Source organism: Pteropus alecto, unplaced genomic scaffold, assembly GCF_000325575.1.
Source record: "Pteropus alecto unplaced genomic scaffold, ASM32557v1 scaffold223, whole genome shotgun sequence".
In the NCBI taxonomy this organism is placed as follows: Eukaryota; Metazoa; Chordata; class Mammalia; order Chiroptera; family Pteropodidae; genus Pteropus; species Pteropus alecto.
Window position 1 is genome coordinate 657,166 of NW_006434441.1, and position 19,570 is coordinate 676,735.

At 51.9% G+C, this 19,570-nt stretch overlaps 1 protein-coding gene across 6 annotated transcripts in view; it reads right to left on the reverse strand.

Moving 5' to 3' along the window:
• Positions 1–19,570, reverse strand: part of INPP4A (inositol polyphosphate-4-phosphatase type I A) — an 88,610-nt gene that overhangs the window by 28,595 nt on the left and 40,445 nt on the right. For 3 of the 6 annotated variants that reach the window (XM_015587424.2, XM_006909420.3, XM_025045026.1), the window contains exons 8-17: positions 19,076–19,187; positions 18,214–18,304; positions 17,663–17,810; positions 15,394–15,524; positions 13,407–13,511; positions 12,866–12,974; positions 8,295–8,478; positions 6,959–7,177; positions 5,791–6,046; positions 2,190–2,222 (exon numbers count right to left, since the gene is read on the reverse strand). In XM_015587424.2, the coding sequence (XP_015442910.1) occupies positions 2,190–2,222; positions 5,791–6,046; positions 6,959–7,177; positions 8,295–8,478; positions 12,866–12,974; positions 13,407–13,511; positions 15,394–15,524; positions 17,663–17,810; positions 18,214–18,304; positions 19,076–19,187 (1,388 nt within the window). The remainder of the gene's footprint in view (positions 1–2,189; positions 2,223–5,790; positions 6,047–6,958; positions 7,178–8,294; positions 8,479–12,865; positions 12,975–13,406; positions 13,512–15,393; positions 15,525–17,662; positions 17,811–18,213; positions 18,305–19,075; positions 19,188–19,570) is intronic. The other 3 variants (XM_025045027.1, XM_015587426.2, XM_025045028.1) reach the window with 3 other exon arrangements.

Sequence of the window (19,570 nt, forward strand, 5' to 3'; positions counted from 1 at the left end):
GGGTGGCGGATTTTGGGTCAATATGAGGAAAAAATCTGAAATAAAACTTCTAAACACAGGACATTCAGCTAAGTAAAGGCACCTAGGATGTCAGGGTTGGTGAAGGGATGGATATTCTGCTTCCTTCATCAAGAAAGTCCAGCTACAAAAAACACAGCAGAGGCTGAAAGGTGTCCTCAGCTATGCCACCAACTCACATCTGGTGCAAGCTCCCTCTCTAGCTGCTAACCTATAGCATTCACTGTGGCAGCCAATCCATGCGCCAAACTTTTGCATTTTTCCCCTCATTAACAGGAAAGGAAGGGAAGGGGAAAGGTTGAAAGGGAGAAAGAGAGAAAGTATGTGTTTTAACCCAGATTTAATAAAGTTCTGCAGGAAAAGCCAAAGGTACTCCTGGCAGGGACACTTCCAATCCATTTGACATCAACTCTGGACAAGCCACCAATGCTTCTGGAAAGGACAGAGCTGACACAAGACAGGAAAGGCCTGGAAGCCATGCACTGTCTGTGTGCTGCCTGCCTGGGAGCCCACAGTTTTCTCATCAGTTCTACAGACACTAAGTGGAGGAGACCCCGAGCTTTCAAGGGACGGGCTTCTGACACCACCGCCCTGTTCTGGGTCCTGACTACTGGATGTGGTCTGGACTCCCACCTCAAGGCTCCAGGAAACCAGCTCAGCATGAAGGCACTGACCCACCCTGGAGGTGAGCTGAGAACTGGTAGCCCAGAGGAAGAGGCGAGGGCGAAGGAGAGGTATGGGCCAGAATCAAGGAACGACTTGTATGTCTGCTGAGGCCTCTGTGGCCCTGAGGATCCAGGGGGTTGGGGACCCCACACTGACTTTTTGGGGAAAGAGGAACTGTAATGGGGCTGAAAGCAAATTGGGGCATGTGATGTACCCTATCAGATTAGCCCACTGATGAGCCAATGTCAGGGTTCTGGGGTTGCGGCCAGCAGTTAGCCCAGTCCCCGAGCTGGAATCAGGGTGCTGTGTGAGCTGAGAGGCCACAGGAATAGTCTGGTGCATTTCACGCTCACCAATTTGCTGCCTTCCAAATACAAAGCAGGTATCCTGCTATCTCACATTTACATCTGGTCAGAAACATGTGATCATCAGGGACCATGCAGCTATTTTTTGGAGTTTAGAAGAAACATATCTGAGGGTCTCAGGTTCACTCTGGGGAAGCCACAGCCATATCCGGGAAACTCACTATGAACTAGAGTAGGTGTCAGCACACTCTTTTCATCAAGGGCCAGACAGTAAATATTCTAGGCCAGCATTCCTCAACCTTTTTGGCACCAGGGACCAGTACTCCTATGAGAATCTAATGCCTGATGATCTAAGGTGGAGCTGAGGCGGTGATGCTAGCGCTGGGGAGCGGCTGCAAACACAAATGAAGCTTCGCTTGCTCACTCACTGCTCACCTTCTGCTGTGCAGCCTGGTTCCTAACAGGCCAGGGACAAGTATAGGTCTGTGGGCCAGGGGATGGGGACCCCTGTTCTAGGCTTCGACAGCCACAGGGTCTCCATGGTACCTACTGGACTCTAGCCCAGGCACCACAAAAGTAGCCAGAGATAATATGTGAACACATGGGCACAACTAGTTTCTAGTGAAACTATTTACAAGAGCAGGCGCTGGGCAGGACCCAGCTCAGAGCTGTAGTCTGCCAACTCCTTGGGCTGTAGCCATGAACATTGATTTCTATATGCAGATGCAGCAACAAAGTCCCACCACCAATGCTAACTCCAACTGAAGCCTACAGCAATGCCTGACAAGAATCTACAGACGCATCCAGACTTGGAAGAGAAGGTGCTTTGTGATCACGGGTGCCATCCATGTGATGCTCACAAGTGCAGGTGCAATCACAGGAAGCATCCTTTACAAATGTGACCACTCCAAACCAGGCCACTCACGTCAGGAGGCCTAAGCGTTATGGACATTAATCCTCTGTAAAGGCCTTAGGATGGGTAAGTGGAAAAAGTGCTTGGGGCGGCCTGCTTCAGGCCGCCATCCCCAGCCCAAGGAGTCCCACACCAAACCTCAGAAGAGTTGCTACATGCCTCACAACGAAGAAACTCCTAAAATATTTCCCTAGCTCTGGGAGCAGAAGGCAGCCTTTGAGATGTGGCTACAAACGCTGGCTGAGCGTTCAGAGACCTCTGCGGAGCCTTCAGCGGGAACCACGTACCTGGGCTGGCCTCTTCAGGAGGGGGGCTGCAATCTGCACAGAAACGGAGGTGACACGATGATTAAGAAGCAGCACACAGTTCAAACACCAACAACTCAACGCTTAGAGCAGCTGCATCAGCAGCTTGCAGTGAGGTGGCTAACCTGCACAGAGAAGAGGTAGGGCTGGCCTCTTCTCTAGCCAGCCACACGGAGGCGCTCGAGCCGCTCCGAGGCAGCTGAGCCCCTCGGCAGTAAACACAGCCCGACTGGCGGGCATAAACATTCATGCTGCTCAAACGTCAACATAAAGTGCTCTTCGGGGGTGAGCCTACCCACACATGATGATGTGATGAAGTGCATATCCACCATACTGTATGTGGTGGAGCCCCACGTTGGCCTGCAACATCTGGAAGCAAATTTGAAATGAGAGAGGCTGACTGGTCAATGGCATATTCCCAGCACAGAGCCACCACCCTAACGACTGGTAGACCCTGGGCGAGACTGACCACTGAGATCCAAAGGGAGGACCAGTGATGAAACCAATATTTCATAAATATCTATGCCACTCTTTCAAATTGAAGCCAGATAACAAACTTTTATGATTTGGGGGAAGTCTAGAATTAGAACATCCTTCCAGGTCCCGCAAAGAGTACCAATTTTAATTTGCTGTCACCTACACTGAGTCACTTTGGAAAGTACTCATTTCAATTTCATATTTCCCTTAAAAACTCTAAATACCTTGGCTAACTGGGTGTGCCACCAAAAAGAAAACGAGTTTGAAAAGGGATCATTTACACTGGAGTAAAAGCTTATTTTATTTTATTATCTAAACTTTTTGGGTCAAAAAATGTCTGCAGGATACTGAAATAGGTAGTTTGGGATCCCCAAGAATAGCCAGGACCAGCTTTGCAGAGACTTTCACAACCCATGGGACTGTCCAGAAGGGGTGGCGAGGGACCTTCCCCTCGTCATCTTTGGGAATGACCTCTTCTCCTGGCAAGGGAGACAGAAACAAGAGTAAAACTGCCAGCCTCACACTCTCCATTAGAGCCATCTACCTGACAAAGAAAGCGACCCCAGAGGTGTGAGCAGCAGAGTAGGGATTCTTAAGCATCTGTCTGACTAGTCAGAATCACCCCAGGCCTTGCCAAAGATAATAGGTTTCTGCTTCTGCCTAAACCCTTCCTTGAAGACTCTGGTCTGAAAGAGGAAGAAGGTCTGGAGCCTGTTTCCACGATCTTCTGTGGTGACCCCAGACAGTGGGTTGAGGCCCCTCCTGAGATGGCACCAGGGTTAAACCCAGCTGGGTACACATATCTTTTGCTCAGGGGGGCAAGGGATGGTCTCCGTGGGTACTCCTGGGCCAGGTGCTTGTGACTTGTCTTAGGTGACAGAGTTCCATGACACCAGATGACCACTATGGACTTTCTCTCATTCTAGCACCTAATCTCAGGGCACATGGCCTGGGTTTGACCCACAGATCTCAGGTCAAGAACAACCTGGTCCGGGTTTGAATGGCTCTTAGGGATGAGGAGAACAAGAGGGTGTGCATGTGGAAAGTGATGGAAGGATGGAAGGTGGCAGGCAGGGTACAGAAGGGGTGTGGGGTGCTTGTGGGGAACACGGGGAGGAGAGAGGTTTATGGAGCCTCTGTGGTGCCAGCTGGCAGGGACTTGTGGGCGGGTCCTGTGGAGCCTGGCTCTGGGTGACTCCTGCTCACCAGGCAAGGCTCTGATCAGGTTTGCAGGAGGGCAAGCTGAGAAGCAGGGCAGCTCTTTAGTGAAAGATGAAAACCAAGGCCCTGGGACGAGTATGGAATTGGAACAAAAACTGATGACACCTTTCAAAGAGGCACAGAGTTGTTCCTGTGTGAATACAACCTGTTCATCAGGTCAAAACCATAGTGATGTGGAACAGTCTAAAAAAATCATGACAGAGCCTGGCTCTGGCCCTGGGGGACAGGAGGCTGAGCACAGCACATGGCCCTTCCTGACACTCCCAGCCATGCCGAGGTACAGATAGCTTCCTGGCTAAACTTGAGGTTCTTGCATCAGGGTCATCTGCAGTTAATTTTGTGGCATATGGTTTCATGCATTTCTTAGATCAGCAGTTAGACTCTCTCAAATGTATGCTTCATGTTCCCATCATCACAACACAACTGATTCATATGGCACACGTGATTACAAGTCAAACCCTATTACAAATAAATGCTCATTTAAATCACTTTAAAACTGCATGTAAGTTTGTCTATATTTGAACAATACATGCCTAAAAAAAATGACTTAAGTTATGGATACAACAGTACATCTGATTAAATACACTATCTCCTGCTTTTAAAAAAAAACAATGAAATACATTTTATATCTGCAGGAAAAAACTTAAAGTAGAAGCGAGACAGTATTAAAGAGAAATGAGCAATGAATTTTCAGAAATTTTTAAAAGAAACACAATTAACAAACGAGAACACGAACAAAGACAAAACAGTGCCGTGAAACCAATCACAGGTTTGGGGAGAATTGAAACTGTAATCCCTCTCAGATGGATGAGTGGAGGGTGTGAGCACTGTTGAGACAGAGGCTCAAGTGCAACAGTGCCCTGAAGACAGACTGCAGGCAGACTGAGAAGGTGAAGGGCACCTCACAGAAGGGCTTATCGAGAGGCTCCGATGCAGGAACACAGTCCTGCCTGGAATGAAGGTTGCCCAATTCAAAAATTAAAACTCTTCGCTCCAGGAAACCTAACCAGGCACATGTAGGCCTTACTTCCTCTGGCTAAATGCCCCCAAAGGAGAGCAAAGCGGTAATGGAAGCTAGGTGTGCAGCCAGGCCTTAGCTGCCAGCCTGTCACCCTCTCCAGCTCTGACAGGAAACGGCGGAGGCCCTGAGCTGCAGGGACCAGGGAGCCACAGGCTGGCGAGAAAGCACACATCCCAGCCCTATGGCCAAATGTGGGACTGGGTATCTATTGACGCCCGGTGTCTTCAGACAAAAGACTCTGAACTGCGCTGCTTCTTGCCAATGTCCCACCACCACAAAGATCCCCACTCTAGAGGTGGTAACAACGAGGAACCTTACTCAGCTCCCAGAGCACAAGAGTACTTATCACCACCATGGGACTGACTCACCAACACGTCCCAGAGCAACGTGCCTCTGCTAGATGAGCGTGCCCACCAGTGACAACCTACCTTTAGACAAGTCTGCTGGGCCTGCTAACAGCTCTCATCCAACTGTGTCCCTGTGCCACTCCCCATGTCCTTGAGCCTACCAGTTAAACAGCCTCATTGGAAAGGCATCTGGATCTCGGCCTCCGTTAAGTTCTCAGACTGGTTTAAGACCAGGGAAGCCCAGGAGCCCCTCCCTCACTGCGTCGCCCTATGACCCAGGAGGGCCCTGACAGTCATACTTCTCCCAACACCCAGATGCAAGGCAGGCTCCCTGGGCACGAAGCCTATGAGACGTCCGTCGTCACTGTCACCACCCCACGTACTGCGATGCTCGCTCTGCCCGACAGCCCTCCCTGCAGTCTGCATGGGGGAGGACATGGAGACAGACAGACAGACAGACAGACAGGCATGGCTGGAGGTGGAGGCAGTGGTGTGAGGGGTGTGGACGCATACGCACGTGTGGTCAGGTGAGGATGGCATGCAGCAGAGGGCGTGGTGGAGGGGCACGGTGAGGAGGGGGTATCGCAGAAGGGGCGCTCCGGTCTGATCCAGTAGGCGTGGCTGTCTGGGTTACCTTTCTTGCTGGAGCCGCTGCTAGTGCAGGGGGAGGCATCCTCACAGCCCTCGCCATGCAGGCGCTCCTTCTGCAGCAGCTTGTCCACCCGCTGGACAATGCACTCCAGGCTCTTGTCGACATTCAGCCACACTTTCTCCTTCCAAACCAAAGGGGTTCATTTGAGTCGGCTTCCCAGCAAGAATGACAGGACAGAACACGAACCCAATCATCCCCCACTGGCCCTGCTCCGCCACCAGCTCACTAAACATGAGATTATAAGAATTCTTTAATAACAAAATTCTTGCCCCAAACACAATTAAAGCTGTATTTGCTTTTCGAAGGACAAGTAGTGTCCTGTGGTCGCTGCTGCTAAAGCCCATTGTGGGGGCCGGGCAGGACATCCAGTACCTCCCAGCGCTAGCAGAAGGGCACAGCGCTGTCCCCTCCCCCTCCGCTGCAGACCCACAACATCGCACTGGAGAGGACTGAGGCTACTTGGATGGCAGGAGGTGGAAAGAGCCCATTACTTCAGGTGAGGGTGGGGAGGTGAGGGATGGCCAGGGGACCCTAGAAGACATGGGTGCCCAAGCGGGCTGAGGAACGCTTCACAGCTGACCAGTGACTCCGGGCCTCTAAACAGTGGTCCCCACAAATGACAAATGAGTTGAATAACATGTCCACTCCCTCAGGAGATGCTAATCTCCTGAGGACAACTCTGAGGAAGCAACAAAGGAACACGATGGCAGGGCAGCATCTCCCAGTCCTCAACAGCTGCCCCAGCACCTCAGCTCGCACAGCTGCAAGTGTGCCGGGGCAGGCCACCGATCAGAGATGGGACAGGGTAGAGCTCCAGGGAGGGGACGGCCCCTCACAGCTGGCTCAGACCCCCAGCCAGCTGCCTGCTCCTCAGATGGACACAGGTGGGAAAACGCCATCTCCCTCCCTGGCTCAGGTGGCCTGGGGCCCCAGGAAGGAGGCCTGGGCTTGTCAGGCCCTCCGGGGAGAGGCTGGGGAGCAGCCTCATGTTTTCAACACCAGCTGGCAGCAAGACGGCTACAGACACACTCACCCACTCCTCCTCATGCCAGTCCACCTGCAGAGAAGACCGGCTGTTCCTGCCTGTCCACCTGGCCATGAGGGTGTCTTGGTCGTTCCTGAGCATCACCTGCTCCTCCTCCGTCGAGGTGGGGGAGGCCTTGGAGGCAATATAATCAGGCCGCGCGGCGTTCAGCCCATGGATGGAGTTGGCCAGCAGCTTGCAGTCGCACACAGTGACCAGCTGCCGGGTCTGCGGGCACACACACCTCACCGCTGAGCCCAGGCCAGGGCTGTAAGGCCTGTCCTCCCTGAGAGCTCAGGGCCAGCCCTGCCCTTCTCCACAGTGTGACTGCCTCGGAGCTGCAGCTCTCAGGACACCTAGCTTATGGCCACATAGCTGACTTGGCGGAAACTTAGCAAGACCTGCCCACTGATAGGAGGATGAAGACTGAGAAGCCTCTGAGACTGACATTGTTTGAAGAAGGGCCTGAAGAGAGGCCAGTGTCCCCGCTTTCGAAAACTGCCTGGGCTGTCCCCTCTCATTCCAGGGGGAGGCTTTACGCTGGGTCAGTCACCAAAGCCTTATCTTTTGCATCTAACACCTAAGCCCTGGGCTCTGGGCAGAGGGTCCTCTTAGAGCATGTGGGTTCTGGGGGATTCCCTATGCAACAAGGGCTATGACTCACCATCTCATTTCTAACACCTTTATTTTCCCAGAGGATCTAATCCCCAGCCCAATCTCTGTGCTGGTGAACACAGGCAAAAGACACAGCGTGCCCCGTGAGCATGGGCAAAGGATGTAGCGTGTCCTAACTGGGAACAGCACCTCACCTCAGCAAGGTGAGTGTGACTGGTGAAGTGTGATCAGAATCTCTGTGCATGTATGTGCATGTGTGTATCTGCGTGTACGTGTGTGTTCATAGAGAGGCTGAGTAATTTGAAAAAGCATCACCCATCAAAAGTATCTGAGGTATCCATGCCCCCCAGTATGAACATGCACTTATAAATTTTAGATCTGGATCAATAGAAGACTGGTAGAAATGTGCAAAGTAGGCGGTTGCCAAGAAAGCCGTTGAACTGTCCTGGTGACCCTGTGGACCTACCAGGAGACATGTGTGCATGAAGCAGCAGCCGGTGTCACAGGCCTGGGCTCTGTCCTTGGCCTGCCCCGCGCAGCTCTGTGACCACAAGCAAATCACCAAACCTCCCTGGGCCATGTGGGAACTGGATCTGAAGCTAGATCTTCAAGGTCATCCCAATGTCACCCTTTGTGGGGATGGCTTTGGGTACACACAAGGTGTCCAGGAAGGGGGTTACAGAAACCCAAGGGAGCCCCCACCCACACGCAGCAGGGCAGTCCCTCCTACCTTGTCTGCCAAGATGGCTAGTGTCCTCTCGAGCCCGGTGGCAGATCTGTCCCTGGCTGCCCTCGAGACCCGCTCTGCGTAGTAGCCCACTTGGGTCTTTAGGGTGTTGATCTGGGCGATGATCTCCTTGGCTCTGATGACATCCTGTGGTGTGTAGATGATGGACTGGTAGCCGGAAGACGTGCTGGAGAGGATGAGAATGGGCCCTAAGGGCTTTCTTTCTCCAAGCACGGGGATAGCAGCCCCTGCCCACCCCAGCCCATGGCCAGCACAGGATAAAGCACTCTGCTGCTGGGACAGTTTCCTGGGCTGGGCTAAGGATGGGCCAAGGTATGTTTCAGGAAGTCCTTTCTCTCTGGATGGTAGAAGCAAGTCTTTTACCTCTACTTGTATCTCTATTTGTTCTACGTGTATGTACATTGTGTGCAGATACTAAACCCAGCAATCACCCAACAATCTTTTACCTAAGCACTTCATCTGTCGATTTCTAGCAGGACTTAGTGGAGACACTGGGTATGCTGATGCCAGAAGGGGCTGGTTTATCACAGGGAAAGGGGATTGTCGTAGGCTTTGTCAAAAGGATCCTCAGCTTTTTCACTTGGCTAGTTGGGACTCCCAGCCTCCTGCGCATCCCCCAGAGTTGTCCTCCCTCCCATGTCTGACCCCCACAAGTCCCCAGCGGCTTCCTTCCCTGTCCCTGCTCCAGGACTTCTCTACCTTGAAAAATAACGTTCTACCACCTGAGGAGGTGAAGAACGTGCTAAGCCAGAGGCCAGGCCTGGACGCCTCAATGGTTTTGAAAACTGGATTCTTCCTCCTTCCTCGCCTCCTCGCCACCAAGCGGCATGTGTATCCTGGGATCTGAGGCCAAAGCTACGGCCTAGCCACTGCCCAGAAGACTTACCATCTGCTGAGAACCAGCCCCACAGCCTCAGCTACATGGAGCCGGGCTGTCGTGTTCAGCCCTTCTACAAGAAGATGGTAAATTGCATGCCTCTCAGCTAAGACCTCAAGTCAATCCAATACCATAAACTGATTTCTCGGACTATGTGAGGGAGCTGAGGGAAAGGGGCAGAGAAAGCATAAGGCACCAATGCTGAGGTCTCTCCCACAGCTGAAGTCGTGGGCTCTGGCTGGGGTGGCTGTCCCACCCTTCATGGAATGAGCCTCAGAGCTGCCCTTTTGAGTTAGGGGAAGGAGAAGAAGGTGGAGAGCCGGACCGTTGATCACCTTCACTGGGGGCAGGGGTGACGGTGGGCAGGCCTGAGAACCCTCCTCGATGGGCTCTGTCCTGGGTGACCCAACGATGGCCCACCAAGAAACCACCCTGCCCCTTCCCTTGATGGACTATGGGGTAAACATGCAAAAAGCAAAACCCGAGGCACCCCAGAAAGAAACCACACTGCAAACCCGCACACGACGATGGGAACAGTGGGTCTGCCGGAAGCCCATGCAGCACACTGCGCCAAGCCCGCCTGGCCCGACGAGTCAGGCACAGCACGACATGCACATGGTGACCTTCCAATCTGCATCACTCTTCCAATGAATAGCTGCCTTGTGGGACAATTCAGTCTTAAAAAAACAGTCTCAAAATAGAGTTTAAAAAACACCTGTTCGTCCCAGGCCCCGGCACTTCAAGCACACGAGTAACATGTGGTGCACGCAGAGGTGCACGTGTGTGTGTACGGACGGTTGTGTGCACGTCGACAAACAGGTCCTCCCCCATCGCCCGCAGAAGCAGCTCCTCAGCCACCCTGTCCCCACAGGCCACATCCCAACAGCAGCGACCAGGCCTCCCGCACAGGAAGGATGTGAGTGGATTCCAAAGAGCAGCTGCTCAGGGTGATGGCGAACATACGAGTGTGTATGCTTCGCTGCCCAGTCCTCATCCGGGAACGCTCGAGGGGCCCCAGCTGGGATGGGTGAGCCTCGGGGCTTCCTGCTGTCAGATGTCCCCAGCCACCTTCTCTGAGCCTCCGCAGCTCCAGGAGAGCAGGCGTTCCAAAGGGACGAGGTGCCTCTGGTACCCGTTACCCAAAGCAGCAACACTGCAGCGTCCTGTTCTGGCCAGGCGAACACTCTGGGCAGGATTGGGGGGTCTGGGGCAGCAGCAGGGACCCCCAGGCAGCAGACATTATGGGTTCTAGCTGCCATCTAACTTTTTAGTGGAAAAAGTCTCTTGGTTATTGTAATTCTTGGTAAAACTGATACTAGTGACACTGTTTGAAAAATATGCATCGACTATTCAGCATCAAAAAAATGTAAGCTGGCTTCATTCCCACAGAGGTGAAGGTGAAGGTGAAGTGGAGACTGAAAAAATCCCAGATTCTTATAAAAGAAGCCACGAAAGGATTCCCAACGGCACCAGTGGGTGGACCTGAGATTCCAGCCCCAGGGACTTGCCAGCTGGGCTCTCGTCATCCTGGGAGAAACAGCATGGGGTCAGCTCTGGAGTGAGCACTGAGACTTCAAAGACAAAGCAGCAGAGGGACATGGGCTGTTCATTATCAAAGAGCCTTGCAGTTGGAAGGGAGAATTGCTTACGAGGCTACAACTAGGAGCCATTGGGGGCACCGAGGGTGAGGCACCTCACAGGGGAGGGGACAGCACAAGAGCAAGACCCAGACACACACTCTCTCCACAGACAGAAAACTCACCAACACTCCTCAAAACTGCTAAAAGAAAGAACCAAAATGACACATTAGCATCTGTCAGAAAACACTAAATGCAAAGCAAAAATAAAAAGCCAGGTTATCTTTTGTCAAAATACTTGGATTTATTTGCTGAGGAATGATGAATTTCTGAGCCCTGCGTGCTTATTTGTCGCAGCAATGTCAGGGCTCACCCCCAGGGAGAAAAGTCACATCTGTACGTTAAGGAAATGTCCAATGACGAAAACCATTTCTACAAGTCATTTTATGACATGAGGAGAAAGTTGAGCATAAACTTTTATTATATATTTGAAAAATATCTCAGAGACATTTTGGGGATAAGAAGTTTCAGTTTAACACGCACCATGAGTCACCACGGCCCCCTGCCACCATCAAAATGCACACGCACTCAACATGGCCACAAGCAAGCTGCAGCAGACGCGATCTCTGCTGGCTTTGTGGAGCTGTGGTGGGGACAGGAAGCCTCGCCCTCGTCATAACGCCCAGAGGAACACCAGAGTCGGTGGCTCCTCAGGCAGGCCTGGTCACCTGGCTCAGGGAAGAGCTCTAGGTGCAGACAAACCAAGGTGCCCCCAAAGAGGCCCTCCAAGGTCCTTCTTGTCCCCTCTCCTGTCTCTAGTGCTCCCTGGCTCAGGGCAGCCTGTGCTCACACCTGAAAGGTGGCAACACGGTGCAGTCCCTTCCGTCCTCCTACCCACCTCAGCCTTGGTCACGAGGTCAGTGACACTCCCAACTACATCCCTGACCCCTCAGCCCACTGGCCAGGGTCAGTTTTCTCCTGTCACATCCTGACTCCCAGCCACAGCAGCACAGAGCCAGCCAGGGAACCCTGTAAATGTGTTCCACCTGGCTACCTGTTGGACTCTCGTGAGGTCCTGGGGCCTTTGCTCCACCTTCCCTACCCCACCCTGTTCCCAGGGATGAGAATGACCTTTCAGCCCCGCATTCTGCAGAGGCTACTCCACCTCAGCTCATCCCCTCCCACCTGAAAAAACTCCATGTAGCCCCAACTTCCTTGTCCCTTCTGGGACTGCCTGCCTGGTTCTGCCTCTCTCCACCTGTTCCAGAACCTAGGCTATCACCATTCTCTCCCAGCTCCTCATTGCTCCCACCTTCCCTCTCAGTCCATACACATGCTCTCATCACAGCCACCCTCCCCAAACTTGAGACCCCCGGCTACTTCCTCTACCTCATAGTCCAAGGGTCTCACGGAACTATCTACACTCACTACCTCCACGTCCTTCACCTACTACAGCTTGACAGGGGACCTTCTGGAAGGGCACCAGTGCCTCCCCCACATCCCACATAGTAGCCTGTTTGCAGCTCCTCCACCCCGGTAGCACGCCACACAAGTGGTGGTGCAGCCTGTCAGCCCAGAGCAAGGTCACTGCTCCTCGTGACAGGGCTGGATCTGTCACCTGCATCCCTGGTCACCAGCACATAGCCCTGCACACTGGGACCCCACTGCAGCTCTGTACCCCTCCTCACCCTGCCACCTAGCAGTTTTCTGCTCAGGTAAGCAGCTCCATGCAGCCCCTGGAGCCTTTTGAAAGCTGGGAACGCTGACCACACCATCCCTTAGGAAAGGAATGGTCCCTCCCCAGCTGCACACAACTGAACAGGGATGGCAAGGACCCCGAGCAGCAGTCACACAGGCAGCCGCCAGAAGCACCTCTTTAGGGTGGGTCTCAATTTGCAGGATGGGGCCACCAACGCAGTGCCCTTGCCACCCCCACTCAGGCACACACAGAGCAACACGGGCCATGAGGCAGCCCCTCCCGCCACGCAGAAGCAGACTGAACAGCTGGATGTTTCTGTGGCCATATTTTAGGTCTTTTTCCAACCTAGGATGCATCAGACAGCTGTACAAGGACTATGAACATCCTCTCGAGAACTTACTGTTTCTTGGTCTCTTCGAACTTGTGCAGCTTTTTGCGGAGGCCTCCTGACTTAAAGCCCTGGCAGTGTGCTGCGGGTGCCCCGATGGTAACGATGTCATAGCTCTGATCTGAATGACAGAAAGCTCTTCTGCATTACCTAGGCTTGGGCCTGCAGACATGCAAGCTACAGGGATGAGCACACAGCTCTGGACCCTGCCCTCAACTTGCAGCCAGGCAGCTATGGTTCCCTTAGTCTCATAGCCTGCATGGTCGGCCGAGGGCCTCTGGGACCCAGCACCACCCCCCGGAGAGGAGCCATGCAGGGCTGGAAGCACCACGTGCAACATCAGCTCCCCTCCTTTGGAAGGGTGATTGAAGGGCAACTTTCTGCTGCAGAAACACAACAGGAGGCTGGACAGAGGAGAGACAAGAGAAGGGGCTTGTGCTCTTTAACAAAGGGTCTGACAGGGTCCTGAGGCATGCCTGCAGAAGAACACCTGGGGAAGGCTGGGCAGGTGAGGGGTAGTCGCAGGACAAGGCACACAGGGGCAGGAAATTACCTGATCCCCCGTCATCTTGAACTCTCATCCTCTGTATGTGCAGGTTTGTGGGAACAAATTCCAACTTTTTATCTGCTTTCAAACTGCTTGCTTTAAACGAAGGACCTAAGAAACAAAACACGAGCCAAGGGCCATCACTGGGTCCCATCATGAGTGGGACCCATTCATGAGTGGCAAGTGGGAAATGGGTATTTTGAGGGTGCTGCTCAAAAAGTGGGTACATGTGGTGGCCTAGGAAACTCTGAGTCGATCACGAACACATTCTGTTGCAGGGTGGTGGGTGAGTGAAACACCGTAGGGAGGGCAGCTCGCCAGCCAGGAGGCTGGTTCTGAGAGCTTGGGTGGTGAATGGAGCAGGCAACGGCAGATTCAGAAGGTGATGGTGACAGCGACAGTGCCGTGCCTCCCCATGATTCATCCCTCAATGGAGAGGTCTGACACAAAGAGGAGGTTTTGTGCAGCACATGTCAGCAGCACTATAAAAAGCAATGGGCCCACTCCAGGAAATGTCTGTTCCAATTCCAGACTCCAAGAGCTAAGAAATCGGTCAACCAGAGCAACATGTCTCAATTCTGAAAAGCAGTAAAGAGGTCAGCTTGTCACCTGGGTCCCCTCAGATGAGCAATATGCGAGGCAGCAGCAACCCTGGCCCATAGAATAGACTCAAACCCATTCCCTAGTATGCGCTCAGGTGACTAAGGAGGCTGGATGGTGTTTTGTGACAAATACCCACAGTATTATTTCTATAGTCAGAATCCGTAACTAATTAAGCAAAGAACTCCATGCCTAGAAAAGAAAAGGAGTACAAATTACACTGAAAACAAGAAGGGTAGAAGAAATAAACATTGCATCTAGTAAAAAAAGGTAAATTTATTTTGCCAGTATACAAAACACAGGCCAGCCAGATGGCTGTTCTGCATTTTGTCACAGGAGACTGTTCGCTAGATACTTATATGGCGTAGCCCAGGGAGTGCTGGCAGCCTGGAGCCTGTAAGAGTTACAGGATCCTGGACCTGCTATTAGCACGGCGCTCTGGGGATTTAGACACACAGTGACATCCAAGAAGCTCTGCTCTAGAGAACTCAGGCTGTGCAGGTGTCAGACTTTCCCAGGTAACAGGCATCCAGTGTGGGACGGTCCCTAGATTCGTTCTGGCAAATGCTGCCACTTCTCTTAGGAACACACTTAGATACGTTCTTCAGATTCAAACCCAAACCTGGGCACCAGGACCTTGTCATCATTCCTGCATTTGGCTTCTCATCCAAGTTCATGGATATACGTTCATACATTCTGTGTCAAAACTACATTAAAGGCTCATGATTTTCTTTAAACCCTGGAATTTCATTATAAAGAAAGGAAGAAAAAAAAAATCTAAAGATAGAAAATAAAGTAATGAAAAGCTTCCCCCACCCAAAAAAAAAAAAACATTCCATTTGGAAAATAAAATGGAATGAGTTAAGAATAGTCTTTTCAATCTACCTTAAGAGTGTTTTGAAAACCAAAAGGCATCTTTCAAGAAGAAAAGGTGAGGTGTCTGAGCTTTATTTTCCTTTTTGAGCCTTAAAAATAGAGATTCTGCTCAGATAATTTATATGTTCAATACAAGTACCACCAAGTATTTAAACTGAGAAATCTAGAAAACGTCTTTGTCTTGAGCAAATGGCCTACATCCTTTTGGTCATTTCACTGATATTAAGACTAAGATGAAGAAATAGCATGAACGACCTGTGATTTGGTCTCCGCTAAATTCCATCACACAGTGGCTGTTTTGGCAGATCACACCATAGAATTTTCAATGCAATGCAGATTTCTCTTCCTAATTGAGATCTGAGAAATCCAAATTTTAAAGAATTCACACCTACGTGAGTATCTATTTTTAAAAACCCATTAGAGTGCCTGTCAGGGTGCCTGTGTGAGCGACCCGGGTGCCCCCTTCAGGTGGGAAAGCTGCGCATGCATGCGCGGTGAGGGCGAGACCAGTACCTACCTCGGTACTGATGGAGGTCAGTCAGGTTCTCCTGGTACGTGAGGATGATGGTCTGGTACTGAGTGACGATCTGGCGCCGGAGGCTCTCCCAGCAGGGGGATAGCTCGCCCAGCTCCTCCAGTTCACACACTCTGCAAGCAAGACACGTACAGGTCAGGCATGGCCATCTCACTTCCCCGGAGATACACGGGAGTCCGTGCCACCCAGGAGAGCAGAGGGCATGGAGAAGCATGCTGATGCCCGGGGAAGGCCCAGGCTACATGGTGAGGCCAAAGGGCAAGCAGCAGAGTGCATGGCAGGCCCCTCTTGGAGGACCGGCTGTACAAAAAGCAGACTACCAACTGTGTGGCAAGTGTACAGAGAAGCTTTGTACAGAGACAAAGTAAAGTGTAAGAGAAAAGCTGAGTGGAGAGGGTGCGGCCCCCTGCCGCCTGGCCCCAGGGGCGAAGGCTCGGAATGCAGCCCCTCTGCATCTGGGCAGGACAAGCTGACGGTGACCCTCCCAGAACACAAGGGCACTGGGGGCCTGTAAGGAACTGCTACAATGTATTATCTCCAGAAAATAAAACCTGTGTAGGAACTGAAACATAAACTTCTTAGCTCAGCAGCAAATAATAGCTATATCAGCAGAGAAACAAAAACATAACATAGATTTAAAAAAAAAAAAAAAAAAAGGGATAACCATTTTAGGGAACTAGGGAATGGGAAAGTGTAAAAAACCCAAAACCTTCACTTAGCAGGAGTCAGCAGCTAACCCCCGAGGCTGGTCAAGAGCATTCTGCACATGTGTTTAGAAACACAGCGGCCAACATCGAGACTTTGGCTAATGGTACTGGTTTCTGGAATCAGAAGGTTGAGTGGCCCTAGACTTGTTTTTTGTTAAAAGCCATTGACACTACTTGGCTTTTTATACAATATACATTTTCCTTTGAGGGAAAATCAAATACAAATTTTATAAGACTTTTTATGAATCTACTGAATTATCTTAAGTTTTTAAAAAGCCGTGCCATTTTATGGTTATTAAATTAGCAAAATTGGTATAAAAGAAGACTGGTGCAGGCGGGCTGTGGGAAACAGAAGTCCCCGCACCTCAGAAGGGCTCATGCACAGGAGCCCCACGCCTTGCCGCTCTGGCCCCCTCTGGATGTTTGCCCATGTTCCACGTGGCTCCTCATTTATGCTCTGGGTGCCAGCTTACTGGCACCTAAAATTTCAGAGGCCTGCCATCCGGGACCACTCTCCTCCTTCTCACAGGCCCCAGTACTTTCTCCTAACACATCTGGGCCCTGTGTGTGTCTCCCAGCTCTCTGTGAGTGACTGTCACCCACAGTCTGTGTCTGTATCCCTCATCAAGAAGCCCCTGCACCAAGCACAGTGCCCACAATGCGGCTGGGCTGAAAACATGCAGCCATCGAAAGCAAAGTACTTATTAAGTAAATGGTCTTTAAACTTTTAGCACATGTAAATACACACACAAGTGTAGATAATGAGAAATGATGCCCTAACTAAAAATTATAACAAGCTGAGTGATGATTTATGGGAAAGTAGACGGTAGCTACGTATATAGATACAAATATAGAAAAGCTGAAAGGAAAAATTTTAAATCTAAAATACATACGCATAGGAAAAAAGTAATTCGTTGCATTATTATTCTTGCCATTTTTTCCTCTAAATTTGAATTTTTTCAAGATAAAATTTTTTAAAAAATAGCTGTATTAGCTGAATAGGATTCTAACTGCATTGTTTTCTTTCATGCTTCTGTTATACTGCTTATAATTAATGTTGTTCAGCAACGATAGTGTAAGGCACAGAGGAGATGTAGCCTGACCCATATCACAGGCTTCTCCTTGCTACAGGACCAAGGACATGCACCCTGAGCTGAGGGGTGCCCGACAGGCCCCCTTTGGCTTCCGGAGCCCGCATTGCTGTGACCCTGCCTGAGGAAACTGCTGACCCAGGCAGACAAGACTGGAGAACAACCAGCTATTGCTAAATTTGAGCCCAAATGAGGAAAAAGGAGAGGGCAAGAGCCGGGAGTGGGTACCAAGTTCAAGGCCGGGCATGTTGTCCCGTGAAGTCCTCACACAGGACACCCAGGACACAGATGCGCAAACTGAGGTTTCACGAGCCCAGGCTGCAGAGCAGGCTCATGGTGGAGCTGGGCTCGCCATCAACCCCTCTGGTGCTGGTGCTATATGCCCATCATCTCAGAGCCTTCCAGAGGGAAAAGGCGCATGACGCAGGCATGATGGGTGGTGAGAGTTCCCACCTGGCCGCGTCTTCCTCCAACAGGAGCTTCACGAACTGCCGGGGCACATGCAGGGAGAGCACACTCTCTGCCATCTGCTCCAGGATCCGCAGGTGGTTGCCATCGGTGGTGGGGAAGCGGTACATGCGGCAAATGGCACCTCCAAACACTGAGGGGGTATGAAAGACAGAGGCGTGAGTAGATGCACATTGTGCGGGGGCCTCCCCTCAGGCCGCCCAGTACTGACATCCTCAGTCTCCCTACGCTCATCTCAAGGGACTTCCACATTTAAAACAAAGCCCCACCAGGTGACTGAACCTGGAAACTCTTCCCCTGAGACATGCAGCCTTCCCATTCCAGAAGGCGTAACGCCCCGTGTAAGGGCTGGGGCAGTAACGGTGGCAGTCACTAGACCAACACAGAACAGGAAAGACTAAAGCGAAGGAGGTGGTCCCTTCCTCGGAGTATCACTGACTCTTTATGTGCTGGCACGTGGGTATGCAGCAGGGAGGTGACGACCAGAGAGGACAGGGTGACCACGGGCCCGAGCACCAACAGAGAAGGCCATTTACCTGACTTCAGCAAAGTGTCTTTCCGCAATGAGGCATACTTGGATCGGACCCCCAATGCCTCGGTCAAGCTCTCATCAACGGGCAGGACCATCTAGTGACACGCACAGAAAAGCACAAGAGGACAGACTTGGATGGGTCCAGAGCACTCGGGGGATGTGGTGGCCACAGACATGAAAGAATGCTCCAGGTTAATGTCCACCACCAGTGCTATAGCAAAGACACTGCCCAAGGCACCACAGGCCCGCTTCCCTGTGCATGGGGTATGTCCCACACGCACACCATTTTCTAGGAACATGTGTCTTTTACTAAGTCATTTCACCTGGTATTTCAGTATTTCGATGTGTGAAATGAAAGGGAGGGAAAATAGATACCAGCAATATCTCTACAGCTGGTGTTCCAGGCTTACTTTGGGTGAAACGAGGTATCTCCATATTCGACAATATGACCATGTACCCATGTTTGGGCTCTTCAATTAGAATTCTAGTTTGAGAGCACGGGGGAGAGTGACAGAGAAAGGATTTAGGGAGACGGGGAGGCTGTGCAGGTGTGACACACATGCACATGTGTGTCGGGAGAGGGGGATACTAACAACACAGGTAACCCGCATTTCATTCCTCACCTACCCAGGCACCTGACTGCAGCCCCTCAACCCAGGCTCCAGAGGTGGCCCACAGGGCAGGGGCAAGCGTAGGCTCCAGGGCTGCAGAGCCTGAGGGGAGCCCCTTCTCTCCTCTTTGAGAAGTGCCTGGGGCACTGGCCCATCCTTCAGAGGTAGTGCCAAGGAGCAGGCCCTGCCCTTTGTCCCCTGGAACAGAGGCAAAGCCCATCTCACTCCTGACGGGGGTTAGGGAGTGGCACTCACCCTGCCATTGACTGTGTCCAGAGACCGGGTCACCGGAGGCCTCTGGTCTGACTTCTCCTCCATCTGCCAGCCGATCACGGTGATGTTGCCCACACGGTCACTCTCAGCAGACCTGCAATGAGCAATGTGCTGTGGGAAGTGGCCTTGTGACTACTTTGTTTTTGGCTTAAAGCTCAGCCATCGTGGGCCACAGAGGGGCCCTGGGTGTGCCAGGATCTGGCCAGCTGGTCGGTCGGGCAGCACCCACTGTATGCCCAGACTGCGAGGGAGGCCACAGGAAACCACAGGGACACAGCTGAGAGGACAGAGCTCCACAGAGAGGTGTGGACGTGCCTGGCAGAGCCGAGGGAAGGAGCCAACACTCAGGTCCCTGGCTGACCCCTGCCCTAGGGTGTGATGGGAATGCACCTCAGAATCAGGACTAAAGAGCACCCTCACCTGGCACTGTACCCCTTTCTGCTTCTCCCACTCCACCCTTAAGCTTTGATCACCCCA